The sequence below is a fragment of the Cryptomeria japonica genome, chromosome 5, assembly GCF_030272615.1.
Source record: "Cryptomeria japonica chromosome 5, Sugi_1.0, whole genome shotgun sequence".
NCBI classification, from domain to species: domain Eukaryota; kingdom Viridiplantae; phylum Streptophyta; class Pinopsida; order Cupressales; family Cupressaceae; genus Cryptomeria; species Cryptomeria japonica.
The window spans coordinates 166,114,120-166,135,984 of NC_081409.1; the positions used below are offsets into that span (position 1 = coordinate 166,114,120).

The window sequence follows — 21,865 nt, forward strand, 5'->3', positions numbered from 1 at the left end:
CATTTAACATGGTTCTTGCCATCTCCTTGACAGTCCTGTTTTTCCTTTCCACCACACAATTTTGTTGTGGTGTCCTTGGAGCTGAATACTATCTTCTGATTCCATGTCTCTCACAGTAGTCTTCAAACTCATTTGATGTGAACTCTCCACCTTGGTCTGATATTAGGCATTTTAGCTTGCATCCACTTTCCCTTTCAACCATCTTCCAGAAGATCTTGAACGTTTCATATGCTTGAGATTTGTTAGGCAAGAAAGTGACCCATGTCATTCTTGAGAAATCATCAATGAAGAGCATGAAATATCTCTCATTAGCTAGAGCTCTTGTATTGGTTAGACCACATAGATCAGTGTGCACAAGTTAAAGTGGCCTTGAAGTATTATGTTCTTTAGTCTTGAAGGTCACCTTATCCTGCTTTCCTTTTACACATTCATCACAAAATGTGCTTGTCGGTTTGATGATTTCTGGTATGTGTCTCACATAACCTTTCTTACTTACCTTAACCAAGTTGTCAAAGTTTATATGTCCTAATCTTCTGTGCCACAACCATCTCTCATCCACTTGTCCCATCATGCATTGGGATTAAAAGTATTCTTTCAGATTGTACACATTTCCATCTGTTCTTTTTCCCTCTACAATAATCTGGCCGATACTCTCCTTTCTTATCTAGTAACTGGTAGAGTCAAAAGTGAATTTATATCCTTTATCACACATCTGACTCACACTAAGCAAATTGTGCTTTAGGCCTTCTACATAGTATACATCGCGTGCCTTCAATTTTCCATTTATATTTAGGGTACCTTTGCCTTTTATCTTGATGGAGGAGTTGTCTCCAGATCTCACCGAGTCTCCATTCCAATCTTCAAGTTTAATAAACTTCTTTTTGTCACCGGTCATGTGATTGGAACATCCACTGTCTAAAACCCACAAGTTTCTTCTTTATGCATGTAGGGTAGTCTGCACAATCAGACTTTATCCCACTTTATTTTTGTCCTTCTCAACCCAAACCGATTTGACCTCTTTGTTCTTGTCTACTGCAATTTCATGTTTTGGTTTAACTACCAGTTTATCATCTAGTGTTGACTTCTTTTGCTTGATTTTTCTTAGCCTGCAACGCTTTGCAATGTGTCCAAACTCTTGACAATTATAGCATTTCACATTGACATTAAATGATGAGCTTGAAAAATTATTGTAGGACATTGGTTGACTTCTCCTACATTCAAAACTCCTACATGACCAAATCCATTGCACTGATAACAAACAACATCCATATCCTGGAGTGCATTGAATGGATTTCTACTTGCAAAACTAATAGGGGGCTTGTTCATCAATCTACAATTAACAATTCTATGTCCAAACTTATTACACTGATAGTAGTAGCCATGGAAGTTAGGTACATACCGATCTTGTTGTTGTGGACCGGCAAACCTTTGTCTCATCGGATGTCTTCTTCTCATGCTGTTGACTTTAGTGAACCCTTCATCATCAATCTTGAACCCACCTTTATAATTTTCAGTCTGGTACATTGGGTGTGGCTTCCGGTTTTGAGCATATCGGTTCACAGGCTGATTTCTTGTAGCCTCAGCATAGGTCTTCTTACCGGTATCTTTGCTAACAATAAATGTTTGCTTCTCTTTACATTTACTTGAGGAACTGAATTGTATCTCTTTACCAAACATGTCTTTGTTGTTTTAACTTTGTCCTTATTCAAATCCTAAACCACCAATATCTTTTGATTTCTTTTGATTGCTCAACATCTTGTCCAAGGCTTCAGTGCTACCCTCGTACTTCCTTCTCATTTTCAGTTCATCCTTGCTCTTTTTGAGCTCCTTTTTGAGCCTTACAATCTCTTCTTCTAATTTCTGATGCTCCTTCTCCTTCTCTAACGCATTAGAGCTTGTGACCTCATAAATCCATTTGACTTCTTCTACCTGGAGTTTCAAATTAGAGATTACTTTCTTGGATTCCTCCAGAGATTTCTCAAGTTATCTTCCTCATCTTCATCAACCGGTTTATCTAGTGCCATAAAGAGATTAACTTCTCTTTCATCCTCATGACAGTCATCTTTTGATGCACTCTCTTCATCTGTGGCATCATCCTCAATGGTATATAGGTTGTTCTGCTTTTGGTTGCTTCTTCTTCCTTGCCGGTAGACTTTCTTCTCTTTGTCTTTACCAGAAGATCTTCTAGAGCTCCTTTGCTCATCTCCACCAGTTTCACCATAGGGACATTTTGCAGCAAAGTATCCTATTTTACCATAGTTAAAGGATTTGAGAGGCATCTTTCCTTTATAATTACCGGATCCTCTTTTGAGCTTCCTTACAAATTTTTCCACCTCAACATCCGAGTCTTCACTGGATTCACCATGAATAATTTCTTCCTTGCTCTTTTTGATGGAGTTGAAAGCAACCTCTTTCTTTGAAGTTACTTCACTAGTTGTCCTCATCTCATAAGCAGTTAGAGAGCCAAATAACTCATCCATTGAAAATACTTTTAGATCCATGGCTTCCTCTATAGAAAATACATTAGTATCATACTTAGATGTGAGTGATCTAAGCACCTTTTTGACAATAACTTCATCAACTATTTCCTCTCCAAGTCCTCTGATGGTGTTCACTATTTCATCTTTCATCAACTATTTCCTCTCCAAGTCATCTTTCATCTTCAAGCCTTCAAGCTGACCTCTTAGTGTTTGCATCTTGGCCTCCTTTGTTAGGATAACCGATGAACAACTGAGAGGGGGGGGGTGCGTGAATCAGTTGTTAACAAATTATATCAATTAAACCACTTAATAGCTTTTAACTGGAGCACATAAACATTGAATAATGAAATAGCAGAAACAGATACCAGTAAGCAATAAAACTTAAGAATGAAATAAAGAATTAACACAATGCAACCATACCACATAACACCATTATTTGTACATGGAAAACTCGGTAAAGGAAAAAACCATGGTAGGAAGCCTACCCACAGTTAGATGATACTTCTTCAGAAAGTATGTGATACAATAAGGGGCCTGTACATGCAGGAAGGCACACTACCTAGAGCGTACTGCTCATTACAAAAGTCTCAATGACTACAGAGACGTTATAACCACCTCAAGATAATTGGACAACAATCCATAATAATGAACTGCCAAAGATAGCATCTACCATGCCTGATTACAGTCTCGGTTAAGCTCAATACCGAAGACCTCTAACCTCTTACTTAAACCCAATTCAATCACCTATGATCGACCAAATCTCTTTCGCATATGATATTACATTCCACGACCACGACCATTACATTTCCATTCCCATCCTCTTTTTCTACAATGAGATATTACATCAATTTATACAAACCCTAAGGCCTAAACCAATTAGGTCAAACACCTAAAAGATATTACAATAAGATCATTACATACATCCATATTAAAATGATATGCCATGTCGGCTTTAGACCGAAGCAATAATAACCAATCCGTAAATCATCCTAGTAACATGTAGAGAACACATTAACATGACATCGGTCCATAATCTAGATAGGCATCGGACCTAATCTAGGTCCACCACGCTAAAGAGATGTCTTCAATTAGTTGAGGCATGATCAAGGGTCACCTTCTGCATCCTGAATTCCATCTAGAAGCCGCACCAACACCACTTAACATTTTGCCAAGGATTCTTAGTGAAAGCTCTGCCGGTTAAACCTTAAACCCATACCGATAACACAATATCTTCTACCGGTAACCAAAAACCTGTCTGTCGGTAACCAACCATATCAGCTAGAGTTGACATCAATGACAAAACATTAATGTAACACATAATCAATTCATCCATATTGCCAACATCCTTGACCTTGACATCTCCTTCAAATAATCTCTGCAATTTGTCCCAAGTCTCTTTGGCAGATGAGCAGTGCATTACCTTGACAAATTCATTATCAGATAGCCCATTGAGTATAGCATGTTTAGCCTTTGCATCATTTTCATACTCCTTCTTAGAATCCAGATCAGTAGGAGGAACACTAGGGATAGTATACCCATTCTTTACCAACATCCAAACATCAAAACCTAGAGAGGACATATAGGTTTCCATTCTTCTTCTCCAAAAGGCATAGTTGGTTCCATCAAACATGGGAGCTTTGGAGGAGGAGGAGGACTCATTTCTTGCCATTGTGTTCTTAAACCAAAATATACCCAAGCTAGAGAAAGCTTTGACCAACCGATAACCTAAGGCTTTGATACCAATTTTAGAAGACAAGATACCACTGAGAGGGGGGGGAATCAAGGGTTTCCAATAATCTTAACCTTTTAAACCTAAGAGAGTGTATCAATCAGTAGTTCAAAAACTAATTGAGTATACCGGTTAGACAAAGAAAAGATCAAGATGCAAGAACTCACAAAAACACATCACACAACATCGGATGTACGAGGAAAACCCAATGTGGGAAAATCCTCGGTGATAAATGTTGCTGGAGTCTACTGCTCCAATCCAACCTCAAATGAAAATAACCATATTATAAAGAATTAGGGCACCAACCCAGGAGCACCAACCCTTGTTGATTTAGGGCACCAACCCAAGGAGCACCAACCCCTGTTGATTTAGGGCACCGAACCCTATTTGTTTATGGGCACCAACCCAAAGGAGCACCAAACCCTACACCAAGCTCCAACTCAATGATATAAAATGAAATAACAACTTATTACAATGATAGCACTTTGTTACAGATGAGTTTTGTAACACCTCCAACGAATTCACTCCACCAGTTATTCTATCTCACTGCTTCTTCTGTTATCGGTTCATTATTCACTCTCTGACTCCTTACTGGCCAGTCTCTGCCTTTTTTGATTTCTTCAGATCCTTACTCATCACTTTCTAACTTTGAGATGCCTTCTCACTGGTTGCGACACTACTCAGTTTTCTACCAGTTGCTCTACTATGTATTCTACCCAGTCTGAATCCCTCTAGTTCTCACTCAACTCTCATTCACTCTTTGTTGTTGTCTTGTTGGATCTTCCTTTGTCAGTTCACACAACTGCTATACTCTTGGCAACTTATTGGTTACTTTAATCTTACTGGTTAAACCTCTGCTAAACCCTCTTGCTGGTTCTCTTCCCTGTCAGTTCTACTCCAATACTTAGACACATTTTGATATTTTCTCTGATCACTCTGTGTTGTCTCAATCACTCTCTCCTCTCTAACATCTATCTCTTATGCAACATCTTCTCCTTTGATCATGAATCTGCAAATTTATATATCTCTTCTGGTTTTCCTGCCTAACTGTAATATTTAAATATTTCCTGCCCAGGGTTTTCTTTATCGACTTTAGTCAGATCAGATCACATCAAATCTCATCTCTGAGATTGATATCCTGCAACAAGACAACACTACACCGCTATATCTTCTTTTATCTATACACGTTTTCTATTTTTGGCAAGCATGACTCTGCTTTTTTTCAATCACCATTAATGTTCTAGCACTTTACTTCTCAGTTTCAATAAGGAGATTAGATATCATGCATCAATCATGAAGACAATAGATCAAATCTCTGCCACTCGGTCTGCATCAAGCCACGTTCCTTTGTACTCCTCCCATGATATTAGCAGTCGACATTTAATGTTGACCTACTCTTTACGAACCTTTCCGAAATACACCTCATCGAATACTTGTACGATTGCCACCTGGAGTCCAAGTGTCTTCTTTGTCGACATCTACCTCAGCTTAGTCCACTTTGTTGGTTCAAGCTTGGTCATCGACCAAAAATATCCTACCGGTATCTACCTTATGCTATTGGTCTTCTTACTCAACCGATCACTGGGTTTCTTTGTGTTCTGCTTGTCTCTAGTCTTCTTATCGGTGGACAATATTACTGCCTTCATACCGGTAACATATCTTTCATGCTGATCATGCTAACTTACCGTTGAACCACCATGCTAGTAACATCTCCTTCTTGCACCTTCCATACACCAAGCTTACCGGTGACCTATTATACATACCGGTTGACATCAATGACAATACAATGCCAACAAATTTGTGTTGTTTCCCTATATCAACCTCTTTTTTGATGCAAGGTCAACCTTGTGGTCAAATACTTGACCCTTTAAAGTTTATAACTAAAATTAAAATGTTAAAAACTTTAACTTATTCTTTCCCAATTTCAAAGTTCAAATTTAATTTTTAATTATTCCCACCTCTTCCACTAACAAGTGTGAATTGACTATACACATGTATGTGACATTATCTATCTATATTTAAAGGTAGAGACTAAGCTTTATATTTGAAGAACTTGATGTTTGAACTACCAAACTTAATGTGGGTAAGTCTTTTCCAAAGAATCCCCTTACAATAAAAGAATTACAAGATCAAATCACTAATATAAATGAAAATGTGGATGATGATGATATGGTGACTTTAATCATTAATAACCTAACATCTTCATATGAATCGTTTATGGAGTCCTTAAACTTGTTGACCAAAATTCAAAATGTAACATTTGCTAAAATTGACACATTTATTATACACATATATAGGAAAACATAGATGAATGATTCTACTTCTTAAAATTCGTAGAGTGCATTTTTTGTATGATATAAGGGAAACAACAAGAACTTATGGTTTTCTTTTTTCTTTTTCCACTTCACAACCACACAAAAAAGTGAAGTGCTATTATTGTCATGTAAAGAAGAAACATTTTATAGAAAAATAATGTAACATATATTACAATAAAAAATTGCACATTGATGCTAGTGTGGTAGATCTAGAGATAAAACAATCTTATTCTTTCATCTCCTATTTCTTCTATAAAATACAGTATGATTCTATTCATGAATTCCATTGATAATGAAATAATATTCATTATCTTCTAGATATATTTCCTTGAGATGAATCCTTTCTTGTAGATTAAAGGACAATATTGAGGACATCCATATCTTATTTGATGATAGTTCTATCATAGGTATTGTCTCTATATCATTGTCTTTGGATCTTGTCGCCATCCATTTCCACAAGGTTTTATATTATCAATTCAATTAGAAATATGACTCTTAATTTCATTGTGGTACCTTGTAGCATTGGCGTAATTAAATTAAAAATATTAGCAATTTCCAAAATTAGGCTAGATAAAATAAAAAATAAAATATTGATATTAAATTTATCATCAAAAGTCAACACAATTGTTTTATGTGCACATTAATATGTTCACACTTATTTTTGCTTCCTATTTTAAAAGGTATTTTCTCCTTTTATTTATTTCTAGTGTTATTGCATCCACTCAATGTATTTGAGGACCACCTTAAGGATTGTATATTTCCACAATTCTTCCATTTGTGGGTTGGATGGGTCGTGCATTAAATTTGTTTTCCTGCAAAAAAACATAATACATAAAATTAGCTATAGTAATCTAAAAGTTATTGTAGAACAAAGAATTAATATGTTTTAAAATTAACTAGAAAATATGTGGTGATTGTTTAATCAACATCACATCTTGAAAAATAAATTTAAAATAAAATTTCTACTTATTAAATTTGTTGAACCTATGATCTTAGTGTTCTTATACGATAATATTTGATAAGAAGTGCAAGTATAGTTATTCTTTTAAATTTGTGTATCAATAACATATATTTACAAGTATAAAATTAGAAAACTAGATATTTACATCATGTATAGCCGTTTGTAGAGATTTGACTTGTTCTTCCGATACAGTATTCACCTGCTTTGTACAAATAACTTTGTGTTAAAAACCGCCTAAAATATCAAGGTTCAAAATCAGTAGAGTCAATTTAACTCATAATAAAGATAAGTTATAATTGCTAAATATATAACCTTTTGAAGGCAAAGACATTTTAAAAAACTTGTAATTATGATTTTTTTAAAGCAAAAGGGCAATGAACCTTCTCAATAATGCTCCAAGTGACTCCCTCTGTACAGGGTGGAGTTGTTAGAGACCCATTGTAGCGATAATATTCCTTGCTACCTATTTCAATATCATTGGCATCAACCATACCAAGAGCTTCTACAGGAGGCTCCTTATCAGCAATGGAGGCAATTTCATCTGCTAACTATAGTAAAATAAAAACACAACACACATTAATAATGGTCTCAATGAGAGAAACCTTTTGTCCATAGATATGTGACATCTTTGAATGTTTCTTCCAATCCTTTTAATCTTTTTAAATAAATACTCTAACCCTTTAATTGGCCAGTGGGGTTTTACTTTTGTTGTTATTCATATTGTTTGCACACATCTATAAGTCTAATTTCTATTGTATTGGAAAATAGACGAGCAACTTGTAGAAAAGATAAAAGAGAAAAGTCAAATTACCTTTGCAAGAAAGGTATCAGGCTTTCCATAAGCATAAAATATTGCTTGCACACATCTATAAATCTAATATCTATTGTATTGAAAAAATAAATAAGTGACTTGTAGAAAAGATTTTTTTTTTAAAATGTCAAATTACCTTTGCAAGAAAGGTATGGCTTTCCATAAGCATAAAAGATCTCTTGCACACATCTATTAATCTATTTTCTATTGTATTGGAAAAAAAAAATGTGACTTGTAGAAAAGATTTAAAAAAATGTCAAATTAGCTTTGCAAGAAAGGTATTTGGCTTTCCATAAGCATAAAAAGGTTGGTTGCACACATCTATGAATCTAATTTCTATTGTATTGAAAAATAAATAAGTAACTTGTAGAAAAGATTTTAAAAAATGTCAAATTACCTTTGAAAGAAAGGTATCAGGCTTTCCATAAGCATAAAAGATTGCAATAACCGCAGATGTATTGTCCTCTGCTTGATGCACCAAATGAATTTCTAAAGGATAACTGAACCAATACATTCAATTAGTCAATACCATTATAACCATAAATATCCAAATTGATCTTACCGATTTTATAAATTGAAAACAATCCTTGTCAAAACACAAAACGTTACCTACATACAAATATAATAATAATAATACATTATATTGATATTTATTGTATAGATTTATAATTTAAAAAAATGTATGTATTGAAAGCACTACATATAAATAATAATAAATGAGATGTTACGTTGTGCCATCTACAGAATGCTCAGCTGGGGAGTGCCAATGGCATTGATTAAGCCTATAGCTTTTCCCCTCTATCACAAGACTTCCACCGCCTGTAGGCCACTTAACCTAATTCAACATCACCACATCAATAATTTCAGTGCCCTTGAAAATAAAAGTACAAAACAGAATTTTGAAAATAACAGAATTTCAATGGCAGACCATAATATCATGGCCCCTGTTCTCCAGGGTTGCATTTGCAGGATAATAATTCCTTCGCAGTTCGCCGAGATCAGGGGAAATTACAGCCTCGCTCTTCACCAAAGCGATGGGAGATTGTTGCCGCCCATTTCCGCAGGCTCTCCATTCTTCATCCAGCTCTCCCCAGTGCTCTGGCCCCCTCTCGTCGCCCTTTATGTAGTTAAATTCACTCTCATCCTCTGTTTCATTCAAATTTCTAGGTCACTAAAGTCCTTCAGAAAATGAAACAAAGATCTGCAAATTCAAAATAAGAACAAATTTCAGATGCATTACCGACTTCCTGAGTTCGAACCCCAGCGATGCAGAGCAATAACCCTAGCAAAAGCAGCGCTTTTCTCATTGCAGGTCGTGCCATACTGTAGGAAATGCTATGGCTGCCGGAGATTAAATGTAATGGCAGCAGATATACCTCAAAATTACAATATTTATTAAGAATAGTTAATTTTTTGTGTGACAGGTCTCACAAAAGAATATCTGTGAAGGAAACTCAGTGTGGCGAACCAGGTTTAAATAATATCTTGTTCGGTACAGTATTCAACAGTGAATTAGTAATACGAAGGGAAGGAGTCTTGGCGCGAAAGTCTTGTAAACGATGTCATGAGCTCCAGAAAATGTAAGGTCAGGCTTCAAATTTTCTTTCTGTGAGAAAACCCTGATTTTGCATTTATTATTTTCTGAGCAGATCGCGGAAACAGTCAAGTTTGTAGAGTTGAATTATGTTTTTCAAGAGTTTTAGGTCGGGTTAGGTGGCCATTTTTCCACCATGCGATCCTCCATTTCACAGGTGTAAATCTTCTGGAAACTGATGACCATAAATCTGTCCAAGGAGCAGTTTCAATGTATTTTTGTTGATTATTCATGTGGTATTTTTGACATAGTATGAAGTAATGGCGCTTCATTATTATTTGGTTGATTATTTAGGTAGCTGATGAGTAGGTATTTTTGGATGAGTAGGTATTTTTGGTTGACTATGAACTTATTGTGTTCTATTAGGATTCAATTTGGTAGTTATATTGGTCTTCTTTTAGTTTTAATTTAGAAGTTTTCATTGAAATATATGACAATGTTATGTTTAAAATATCAAATTAATTGGTAAGAAGTGAAAATTATAATTTATTTGATATGAATATTTTCATGATTATATTTGTAATGGTTGAATTTGCATGTTGTCATTTTTTATTTAGTTTTATGTTTAGTTAAAGAGGATTTCTTAATGCGTGTATGCATATTGACAAATGGCACAATCTTGTGTGAAGTTAGGTTCATTCTTCTAAGTTTAATTTGTTTCCATATATACATATCTTCATACTTTTATCCACACCTTATCTTTACATACAACATTTTGATACACTTACTCGTGTTAAACAATAGTAATGCTCAACTATACACCAATCTGAATACATCCATTACCAACATGATTTTGATTGTTTTCCTATCTCAATACATTTTTGTTGATGTAGGGTCAACCTCGTGGTCACATACTTGACCCTTCACATTTTATGATTTGAACTCATTTTAAAACAAAATACTAACCATTATGAGTTAACCATACACATGCTTCCATGATTTGATGTTATGCGTTCATATTTTAAGGTGGAAGCCAAGCTTTGTATTTGAAAAACTAGTTTTCTAACAAACTCAATGATGATAGGTCTTTGTTAGATCAACCCCTTAAAATAAAAGATTTAGGGGATCAACTAACCACTATAAATAAGGTGGATTAAAATGATATGGTAGCCTTGATCAACAATAGCCTACCACCTCCCTATGAGTTGTGAAGTCATCACAAAATGTTATCAAAAGTCAAATTTGACTTTTGGTAAAGTTGACATATATTTGTTGTAAAGAATATATGCAAACATAGATGAATAAATTTGGTTCTATAATTTTAGAGAGTATTGTATGGACTATATGTAACCATTCGTATCTCTCATTTGTGATTTAATTGAAGCTCCTTGATAGATTTGGTGCTTCATTCTTTGCAATACTTTGTTTGAAACCTCTTTAAGGCCTAAATGTCAAACTATTATGATGTTGAGTAGGTTAATGGTTAGTCTTAGTTATAATTTTTCTTTAAATGGTTTAATTTGGATTGTTTTGGTTAATTTTTTAACTTTGTAAGGGTGGGTTGTGGTTTGTTAATATGTGTTCTCTATCTATTTTAAGCTAATTGTTTTTGTTGGGTTGATGGGTTAATCTGTTGTACTATTTTGGGATCAAGGCCCTCTCCCTGCTTAATCAAAAACATTCTTCAATAGTTTGTTTTTTGGTTCACCCATTACATTTTAGTGAAAGTAATGCTCTCCACTAGTTTCTTTTTTTATTCACCCATTACATTTTTGTGAACCTAGCACTATTCAGTAATTTATTTTTTGGTTCACTCCTTACATTTCAGTGAACCAAAATCCCTTCATTAGTTTCTTTTTTGGTTCATCCATTACATTTTGGTGAACTTGATTGACCCATTATATTTTGGTGAACTAGACACCTTAAAAATTTCATTTCAAAATAACTAAAAAGTTAAAAAAAAATTCTCCTTCATCTTGTATTGTATGTTGTGAATCCTCTATACTAAACCTTTGATTAAATTCATAAATTAATTTGTAAATTCTATTCATATTGTTTATTGAATAATAATAAAATTAAACATTTTTTACTCTAGACTACAACCATTCTTATTCTTGAACAACTTTGGACTTCTCAAATTTATCCTTCAATCCAAACAATACCACTTCTTTTTTTATTGACTTCTCCTCTAATAAGTCTTATCTTCTTCATATCCTCTTCAGTAGATTTAATATAGACTAGTTAGTATAATAGAATTTAATAACCTCATTAGGTATAATATTTGACTAGTTGAATCTAACAATTTTTCTTGTTGCTCGATTTCTATAAGATTGTTTATTCTAGAAACATCTTTTTAATTATTTTAAATACTTATTATGAATATTCTTTAGATTGCATTTATGGGGAAAGAACTCTCTTTTGATTTGTGTTTTATTGTGCACTCATATCAATTGGTATCAAAGCCAAAGGACCACATCCTAATATCTAGTCTTCTCAAAGGTTTGATCAACATTTATCATCTCCCTCTTTTTTTAATTGTTATAGATCTATGCTTCCTAAGGTTTTTATTTTGTATTCCCTTCTTGATCTTCATTTGTAGCCTAAGATTTAATTTCCTTGAGGATTTATTACTTTAACTCTTATTAGATCTATATTATCTTTCTATTCAACTAAACCAAAACTTTCAAACCAATAAAATATTTACTCGAGAATATTTAAGTAACTAATAACATACAAATATCTTGCAACTATAATCCATGTAAAGAATATTATTCAATAGAATAAATACACCTAAAACACTACTCAAAATTGAGTTATCAAACTAAATTTTCAAGATTGTTCTTAATTGAAGAATTTCTAACCTCTAAAAATAGTAAAAAATAGTATTAAAAAAGTATTTTCCTTATATGCAATAGTTGTTATTTAGTAAAAATAAGTTCATTCTTGCTCATTTAAAAAAAAATAAAATACTAAAAATATTCATGCATAAAAAAATCATCCAAACTAAACATGGTGGTGAAGCATTTTGTGTCACTTATCAACATACTAGACCCTTTAATGTTTAGCAGACTCACAAGATGATCTCAAAGCTTCAAAAACTATAATTTTACAATTATCTTCATTAATATATCAAGAAGTTGTCCTTGATTTTTTATATACTTCAATTCTACTACTTTCTTTCGAAACAAATATCAAATTATAACTATTTGTCCTACTATGATGGATTAGATTCTTGCATGACATTTTTTTAATTTATGAATGTGGTTAAGGGGATACTCCTATAGTTATTAAATTCTATAAATTTGTGCATTAGGCACCATTTACATCCTTTCTCTTCCTATCACTATGCCAAAACCAAAACCAGTACTAGTTAATGAAAACAAATAACCCAAAGCAACTTGATAGGCACTAGAATATATTCTAACCCTATACCCCCCAAAAAATTAAACGTCCCATTAGCATCTCAATTTGTAACACCTCCATAATAGAGGCTTGTCCATCTTTTGTCCCTTGCACCATTTTCTCAAACTTAGGCTCAAAGTTGAGAAACATACCCTTTAGCAAATCTATCTCTACTTTTGTCTACCTTGTATGTGTATTCTTATTCATGTGTGTGCCTCAAAAAAGAAGGGAGCAATGGGCTATTGTAATTCTAATACAATCTTGACTAGCAACAGTCTTGGATTCAAAGGCCACAACCATACACTACCATATCCACATACAATTTCATTTTGGCTCACCACTTCGTCTTCACACTTAACTCTAGTATCCTTTATATTGTTACACTCTAGCTCCAACAACCGTGCTACCTAAAGACAGATTCTATATCTGCATCCACCGTATTTTTGTAGTCTAGAGCTTTAGAAATTTATCACCAACACTATTTTCAAGGCTTGTAACATCAACTATGATAAAATATTAAAAACATTCCCAATTCTTCTATCTAATATTCTTCCTCTAAATTTTGTCTACCTTTCTCCCATCCACAATCCTAATGTAGCTTCCATGTTTATTATACCATCCAACTCTTCTTACACTAGAGTTAGTAGACTTCTCCTTCATCTCACATGCTTTGTTGCAGCCATCTCCTCTATGCTTGATCTCACTTTCCCCATCCTACCATTTATGCCCTCCCTACATTAATTGGAATTAATGCCTCCATTCCTTCTTTGATTAGGACTAAAGTCCAAATCATACCAAATATCTAACAATGATATTCCACCATCCTTCATTATCCTTTCAACAACCTAATTTTCCAATGGGTTGGCCATACCATTAAACTTTCTCTATAAATATGTGTAATGTTGTATTAATTCACTTTCTTCCAAAATAATCTAGATTGGATTTAAATATTTTTCTGGCTTCTAGTTTGACATTTTCCTTTGTTTGATTGCATTTATAATAATTTGAAAATCCCCTCTATATGAATTCATGTACATAAAAAATTTCTACATGTTCTTATCACCAAAAATGTCACATGGAATTTTGTCTTATTGTTGGTCCCCTTGATTAATTTCATTCACTCTACTACCTTGAGATGTTCCCTTGCCAATCTCTTACAACACAACCTACTCATGAGGGTCTCAGGTTTCCTTGAGTAGAACCATCAAAATTTTCTTTTAAATAAACACTCCTTCAAAGGGGACCACCTCATTTCTTCTCTACGATACAAACATGGATAAATCCATTTAACCCAATGAACAATGGGGATTCTTGGCCAACTTGATATTTCTCATGTTATATATCACAAAAGTATTGTAGGTTGAATTTGTTTCTTTCTAATTTCTAGCTTGTATCATGACATTATTATCCTAATAACAAAATTTTGAAGTATGTGATCTTAGCCTATATCATTCTATGATAAATATCCTCTCATTAATGGTGTAGCAAGGTGAAGTTAGCTATAGCTTAGATAATAATCATCCTCTTTTCATCCATCCACATCTAGATAAGGATGTCATACTACATCCCCACCTATAACTCATCCAATATTCATTAAAAAATAGGTTGTATCTCCCAAAAGGCAATAACTAGTCCCCCTTCATCCTCCAAATCCTCATCCTCCCAAAATACTAAATACCTTGTAGTCATAGCATTGCAATGTGCTACCATTTTCGTATCTATAGTAATTTGATTATTATAATGCTCTTCTCCCAACTATAGGCCACTAGTTGTAGTCTCAAATAAAATACCAACACATTAGAGTCCCAAGAAAAGGTCCTATATGTAATGCCCCATTTGAAAGGCCAAGGAAAACCTAACAAAATAACCTTTCTTTTAAAACAACAAAAACAAAAAAGATACAACAATATGCCACTCTTGTAGTACAATATTCACACAAGTGTCATATGGAGCATTATGACACAAAGGAAGCGACAAATAGAATAGCCTCACCATTACATATGTAAGGTGGTACTCGTGGAAGATTGAATAGTCACGAGACAAAACAACCATGACGAACCTACACGACAAAAAAAACACCATCTAAAAGATTATCAAATAGAAACTAATGATCATGTTCTCCCATGACACTACACAATGACATTAAGATGAGAGAATAATAAACCTCCAATACATATGAAGACACACTTAAAAACACTAACAACATACTTGAAAACTAACACCAATGATAGTTGTCTTAGAGGATCCAACAAATCTCAACTAGATGAAAACACTATAAATTTATGAGATAAGGAGTAGGACAAGGACACTGGCACCTCCAGTCCCCTCAACAGGATAAAGATGATCTTCAACAAAAACAACAACCTACAAAAGAGGTTGCTAAACTAGAGGCTTTACTGCCTCTTGATCATGTAAGGATTTAGTAGTCGAGGGTTTGGTATTCACCTTACCTAATTCATGAAATGAGTGAACCACAAAAGGAAAGGTTGGAGGCCTAAGGGTCAATCCTCTTAGGATGCCATAAGAAGACTTGGGGTTCAATGATCAAGATTACCAAATTTGGGCCTCATTGAGAGGGACCATGACATTTTAGGGTGCCATGGTCTAGACTAGGGCATTCCATGCCCTAGTCCCTTTGCAAACAAGACCAAGATAAGGTGTTTGGGGGAGGGGTACCTCACCTTGGGACCCACCAATGGGTGTTCATGGCCTCAAAGATAGAGAATGGGGTCAAATCAGACCTAGAGAGGGGATGAGGGTAAAACAAGATAAAGTGGAAGCACAAACATGAGGTATAAATTGGACGGGTGAGAATTTACACTACATTTAGCCCCCACTTTAACGAGAGTATTAGCCTATGCAAATACTCGTGGTAAAGTAGATGAAAGATGAGAGAGAGGAGAAATTAGGAGTAAGATCACAAGGAGTACAATACATCACTAATTTTGAAGAACCAAACCCCTAATATTAGGATGTTAACTCACACAATTGCATGCAAGGGTACACAAAACAAAACAACGACAAAAAAGGCAAACAAAGACAAACAAAGGCAAAAGGCAAAAGGCAGAAGACACACAACACAAAAGATAATAAACAAAACAAAACCTCAAGTCAACTAGGCTAAGAGACCTCGATAATCAAAATATCTCAACCACTAATATCACTTGAAATGCCATCACAAGAACACAAATGATCACATGAAAAGAGAAAGAGCATGCATCAAACCATGAAACACAAATAGCCAAGCTATGAGCTCATGGAGAGAAGAAAGAAGGAAGCATGGATAACACAAGCTAGTTGTGTTTTTCTAGGTGATCCATGAGAGGAAGAGAAAGAGAGGACATGGATACCACGAGATAGCTGTGTTTTGATAGATGATCCATGTTGGGGAGGAAAGTCAGAATAGATTAGCTATGTTTTTCTAGTTCCACTCATCTTTTCTTTTTTTATCAATAAATGATATATTATATTAATTCATCAAAAAAAAGTATTATTGTATTTCTGAAAAGATTAAAATTCAAAATTTTAAACGAGCTCCAAAAGAGGTTTCTAAACTAGATATTCATGACCTAGCTTCCTCCATCCTTTTTATCTATCTTGCCACCCCCTAACTATATACATAATATGAATCAAATGAAACATCTGCATTGTCGATATTAAATAGATAATAATGTAACAAAATTTTCATCTATTAATCACTCTGCTATCATTATCTCCTTACCTCTATTTTGAGAAGAGGTAGCCTACTCACTAGATTGAGAGTTTCCAGCAGCCACATGGTGATGCAGAGAGAAGCCAATCCACAAGGTCCTATCCTTTTTCTTCGAACCCTTTGGTCTTCCTCGTTTCTGTTGAGAGGAAGATGCCTCCAACGCCATCAATGAGCATTCTCCGTATGGCCCCCATCGAAGAGACCTTCCTTCCACACTGTTCAAAAAGAACTTAACCCATGTCATTCCAATCCGAGCTGATATCCTGGGGGCCTCCTTATCGCTAGTTGCACTCCAAATAAGAAAGGGTCATAATGGGGGTGTGAATTCGCTCAATTGGAGCCACACACCACCTGGGCATGCAAAGCCTTTCATTTCCAGGGTCATAGCCATGAGGGATTCAAAATCACCGTGCCATTCCTCTTTGATGTTGTTTTCCACCAGTCATCTAACGTTCACCTTTGTCTTGAGTTCGAAACACCATGCGGTGAACATAGATGCAATCTCTACATTGCATTTATATTTGAAGGGGCCGTTCAAGAATTCTTCACCAAGAACTATCTTGATGTGGGTCAAGAATTATTTTGAATTGAAATTGAAAACATTGGCCAACCGCTCATCTGAAATCCGAGCCCAGAACGCCACCATTGGCTTCATGACAGTTAACAAGAAGTTTGCCTCCATGTTGCCCTGAGATGAACTGCACCTCCTCTTGCACGCAACCCAAAAAAATTTGGTGTTTTAAATGAAAGCCGAATTCAAAACCGCTTCTTAGGGACGCCAACTTCAATTTACTCACATGCTAAGGAATTCAATGCAAAACATGTGAGGATTAAAATCCAGCTTGACTTTCCTCCAAATTTCCAGCCTGCTCGAGTCTAATAAATTGATATGACTACCCATGACATACTTCCTTTATGTTGGTCGACCATGTATCCATGTCACTAGCTGCTCTATACCATGCTCGAGGATTGTATCACCTTGGTTGCTTGAAAAATGAGGCTACTCTTCTCCACACGCATATCATCAAATTTGGATGAGATATGCTCTTCTTAAATAACGTCCGCCACCTACTCTTCATTTAAGACGCCATCCCTTTCCACCCCCTATTGCCATTTCATCGAGTGAGCCATTTATCTTTTTTTCATACCAATATTACCCTCTTCGTCCAATAAAAGATTAAAATTAATCTATTGACAGACCGTTGGAGCCAAAAATTTGAACTTGTGTTATTCCTTCTTGTTGACCAAAGGCAAAATTGGGACATTCATCGACTTCTCTATTTCCCTCTCTTTTGATGTGAGATACTTTGAAGTTTTGAAAGGAAGAGAGAAGTTGCCTAATGATTTTGATGTCTCGTTCAATTTTCCAATTATTAGTACTTCCCTTAGCTATTGAATGAACAATGATCTGTGAGTCTCCCTCCAAGTGAAGATTGACTACATTCAACCTTCTAGCCATTTGAACTGCTAAGAGTGCGACTTTAGCCTCTTGCATATTGTTTGTGTTCTTAGTGATGTTTTGAAAACCTATAGCCATTATACCACCTTTCTCATCTTATGCAATGCAACCCACACTTGGAGTTCTAGGGTTACCATGGGGTAAAAGCACAAAATTATGTCACGTTTCAGGTCAACTTATCAAGACAAATGAATTTACGTAATTCTAACTAAAAATTAATTTTAGTCAAACATATGGTCTATAAAGATTCATTATAGCTATCTTATATATGGGCCAAAACTTTTCCAAATGGAATTGTCTACTATATGTATATTTTATACCACTTTGGATAATCTAATTACCAATTTCTTTTTTTTGAAAAAATCGATGTTTCAACAACTAAATATAAAATTACCCTTTTATAGATCTATGAGTGAATATTAAAAAATATATATCTTTTAATATTTTAATTAGTTTTTATATTTTATATTTTATATTTTAAATTTATTGAAAGTAGGTCATCAACACTAAAATATAAGGTTGATTATCTTGTAAAGGAAAAATATTAAAATTTATTTAAAAAATTTGAAAAAAAATAAACGCACTAGAGAAAAGAGTTTATGTCAAGATGGTATAATTCTTTTCTAGTTTGGATAAATAATTAAGAAAAAAGGTGACACCAAATGGAAAGAGTTATATTTCAGTACACACAACTTTTCAAATTTATTAAAAAATATATATACATAAAAAATAGTTAAAAATATATTTTTGCAGTAAAGTTTCAAGTTATCAATATACACAAAAAATATTGAAGAAAAAAAGTTAAAATTTACTATATAAAGTGTGACGCCTCGTGTTACTTCAATTTCAACATTGTATCAACAACTAAATTATAGTGTTTTCTTTATAAGAAAGTATATTCAAATAGTTTTTTTATGTTTTTAAAAAATTGCAAACATAAAATACACAAAAAAGTATACATTTTATTAGTTTTCATCATTTCAAAATTCAAAACATATATTTCACTTTCTATTGATTCAATTTAAAAAGTTGAATCAGCATTGGCCATTTCCTTTATAAAAATGTGACACAACTTTGTGCTTTTACCACATGCGTTGCACCATCAAAATTTATCTTGATCTAGTTTGGTTCCAGAGGAGACCAGATTATCTTGTCTTTTGTAAGCAAAGCATGAATACTTGAAAGCCCATTAACATGCAAATGTAAATATACTCATCTTGGTGTGTATGCAATTGTCTAGTTTCAAGAGTTAAGCACCTCGTATAAGATTGTTCTGTCTAGTTTTGAGCATGCAACAACTTGTATAAGACATGAAATGAAAATACAAATGTGTTTCTAGTTTTTGGAATGAAGCATCTTGTATAAGAGTTTATTTTCTTTGGTTTCAATTTTGAACACCCCATGTAAGACAAATATATGTCTGGTTTCAAGAACATCTTATGTAAGATTTTGATTTGTCTGATTTCAAGAATGATCAACCCATTTAAGACATGCAAAAATATAGTACAACATAGTATAAAGAGGGCAATATGTATGCCCCCTTAAGATATCAACATAGTCCTATGTTGATGTCTTAAGGAAGCTAGAAACAAGGATACACACCATCAACACCAAGGAGATATCCTTTTAGGAAACAATGTTCATAACTCCAAGATAAAGAGGCATTACTTTATAAGAAAGGATAAGATAGTTGAAAAAGAGATATTTTGTGACAAGTGTAAAGGGAATCCTTGGAGGAGAAAAGATCCTTGCTCAAAAGACATCTACCTTCAAGAGGAGTTTCTTGTTCACAAACATAACATCTTGTACCAAAAGAAAGTCCAAGGGGAACAAGAATGCATACATTCCCTTTATTGCTAAGTGAGAGATTCTTGATGAAGGATGACACATTTTTGACCTAGAATGAAGGGTTTGTTTAAAATAGACATACATTGCAAAGCAAAAAAGAGGTTGTAGTCAAGGATACACACCTCTTGCATAAGAGAGAATCCTTGAGCAAATAACAAATACACATAAGGAATGGCATCAAATCATAAGCAAACGCCACTCAACAAAGGAAAAGTGGATCCTTAGAAAGGATAGGAAAGATCAATGCCCCCAAGTGTAGGGACAATAATAAGGATTTACACAACCTCTAAGGAGAGATTATACACAAGAGAAATGCACTATCATATCATATCAAAGGATTTAAGTTGTAAAATCATAGTGTATGGTTGTGATGATGAATTTAGTTTGAGTATGTTTATATTATCATCTTGTATCTAGTCTCGTTAGTGAAGTTGATCTGGAAGTGTCATCCCAAAGAATATGAGGTAAGTTACCCAAATAGTGAGTTTTTTTTGGTAACTTGTTATGTTCCACATTTGTTAATATTTGTTGAAGTCATGTTCTATGGTTTGAAAGGAGAGTATGTCTACACATGATTCACTATAATCCAGAGTTTTTGGAGTTTATCTTTTGTGGTAAAGAAATTAGAAGTGACAAAATGGATACTGTGCAAGTTGGCTAACTAGCTTACAATTTCAAATTGATGAACTAGAGAATCGTAGTGTGTTATCACTAGATGTAGTCTGTGGATGATTGTTAGGACTAGATAGCTCTACATTTGGAAACACATGTAGCACACTCCTTCTTCTAGAGTAGTGTGTGGGCTATTAGATCTGGCCTGCTACATGTCTGAGTAAGTGTTTTATTTGTGTCTAACTTGCATATTCATTAATCTTTATTTTAGATCAACATGTGAATGTAATTTAAATTTAAATATGTATATATAGTGATCTAGGATCTATCCTAGAATGTTGGAAATCTATATAATATGGACTTTAATGCAATTATTTAATATGTGTTTGATGTGCGAATTTGAGGGTGATGCTATGTGAGTTGTATTCCAATCATTGTGTGGGTTCACTAAAAGAACATATGTAGTGTGGGAGAGTGTTTTGAAGGTTGACCAGATCAAGTCCAAGTTAAGTTTTTAGTTTCTAGGTTTGTAATTCACATCTCTATATAATAGTGAGATTGATATTTCACTAGCTAAGTTGCTTCTTAGATATTGAAAGAGGGGATTGGTTTCTCTCGTGCGAAGAATTATTTTGTATTCATATTTCATCATCTTGTGAGGATACAACATCATTTGGGGATGATAGGTGTAGTCAAATGGGATGCATTGTAGTCTCATCTGCTTCATTTATTATTGTTTTCGATGACCTTGTATTGCTATATTTTTGTCTTCCTATGATTAAGCACAATAGGACTTTCATTGTCTTCCAAATATCACTACTTGGGCTAATCACTTTATAGACATTGCAAGTTTATTCTGTGAGACCTATCTTGTATACTTGGAGGACACTATTGAAGATATCCATCTCCTTTTTAATGTTACTTCAGATGGAGTTGCATCACCTTCTTCAGATGTTGTGGTGAAACATCTTGATCCTCTTGTTCCTTCTCATCCTTATCATT

At 34.2% G+C, this 21,865-nt stretch overlaps 1 protein-coding gene and 1 long non-coding RNA gene across 3 annotated transcripts in view; one reads left to right on the plus strand and one right to left on the minus strand.

The window, feature by feature from the left end:
* The window catches only part of LOC131041144 (cytochrome P450 716B2), a 40,345-nt gene that overhangs the window by 12,666 nt on the left and 5,814 nt on the right, over positions 1 to 21,865 (minus strand). The window contains exons 3-8 of one of the 2 annotated variants that reach the window (XM_059221306.1): positions 9,225 to 9,442; positions 9,025 to 9,131; positions 8,694 to 8,796; positions 7,866 to 8,033; positions 7,631 to 7,684; positions 7,096 to 7,336 (exon numbers count right to left, since the gene is read on the minus strand). In XM_059221306.1, the coding sequence (XP_059077289.1) occupies positions 7,268 to 7,336; positions 7,631 to 7,684; positions 7,866 to 8,033; positions 8,694 to 8,796; positions 9,025 to 9,131; positions 9,225 to 9,442 (719 nt within the window). In that variant the 3' untranslated portion in view covers positions 7,096 to 7,267. Of the gene's footprint in view, positions 1 to 7,095; positions 7,337 to 7,630; positions 7,685 to 7,865; positions 8,034 to 8,693; positions 8,797 to 9,024; positions 9,132 to 9,224; positions 9,443 to 21,865 lie in introns of those variants that run through there. The other variant, XM_057974125.2, reaches the window with a different exon arrangement.
* Positions 9,442 to 10,118, plus strand: LOC131041146 (uncharacterized). Its single transcript, XR_009104973.2, has 2 exons — positions 9,442 to 9,608; positions 9,721 to 10,118. It is a non-coding gene; the product is annotated as an uncharacterized LOC131041146 (long non-coding RNA).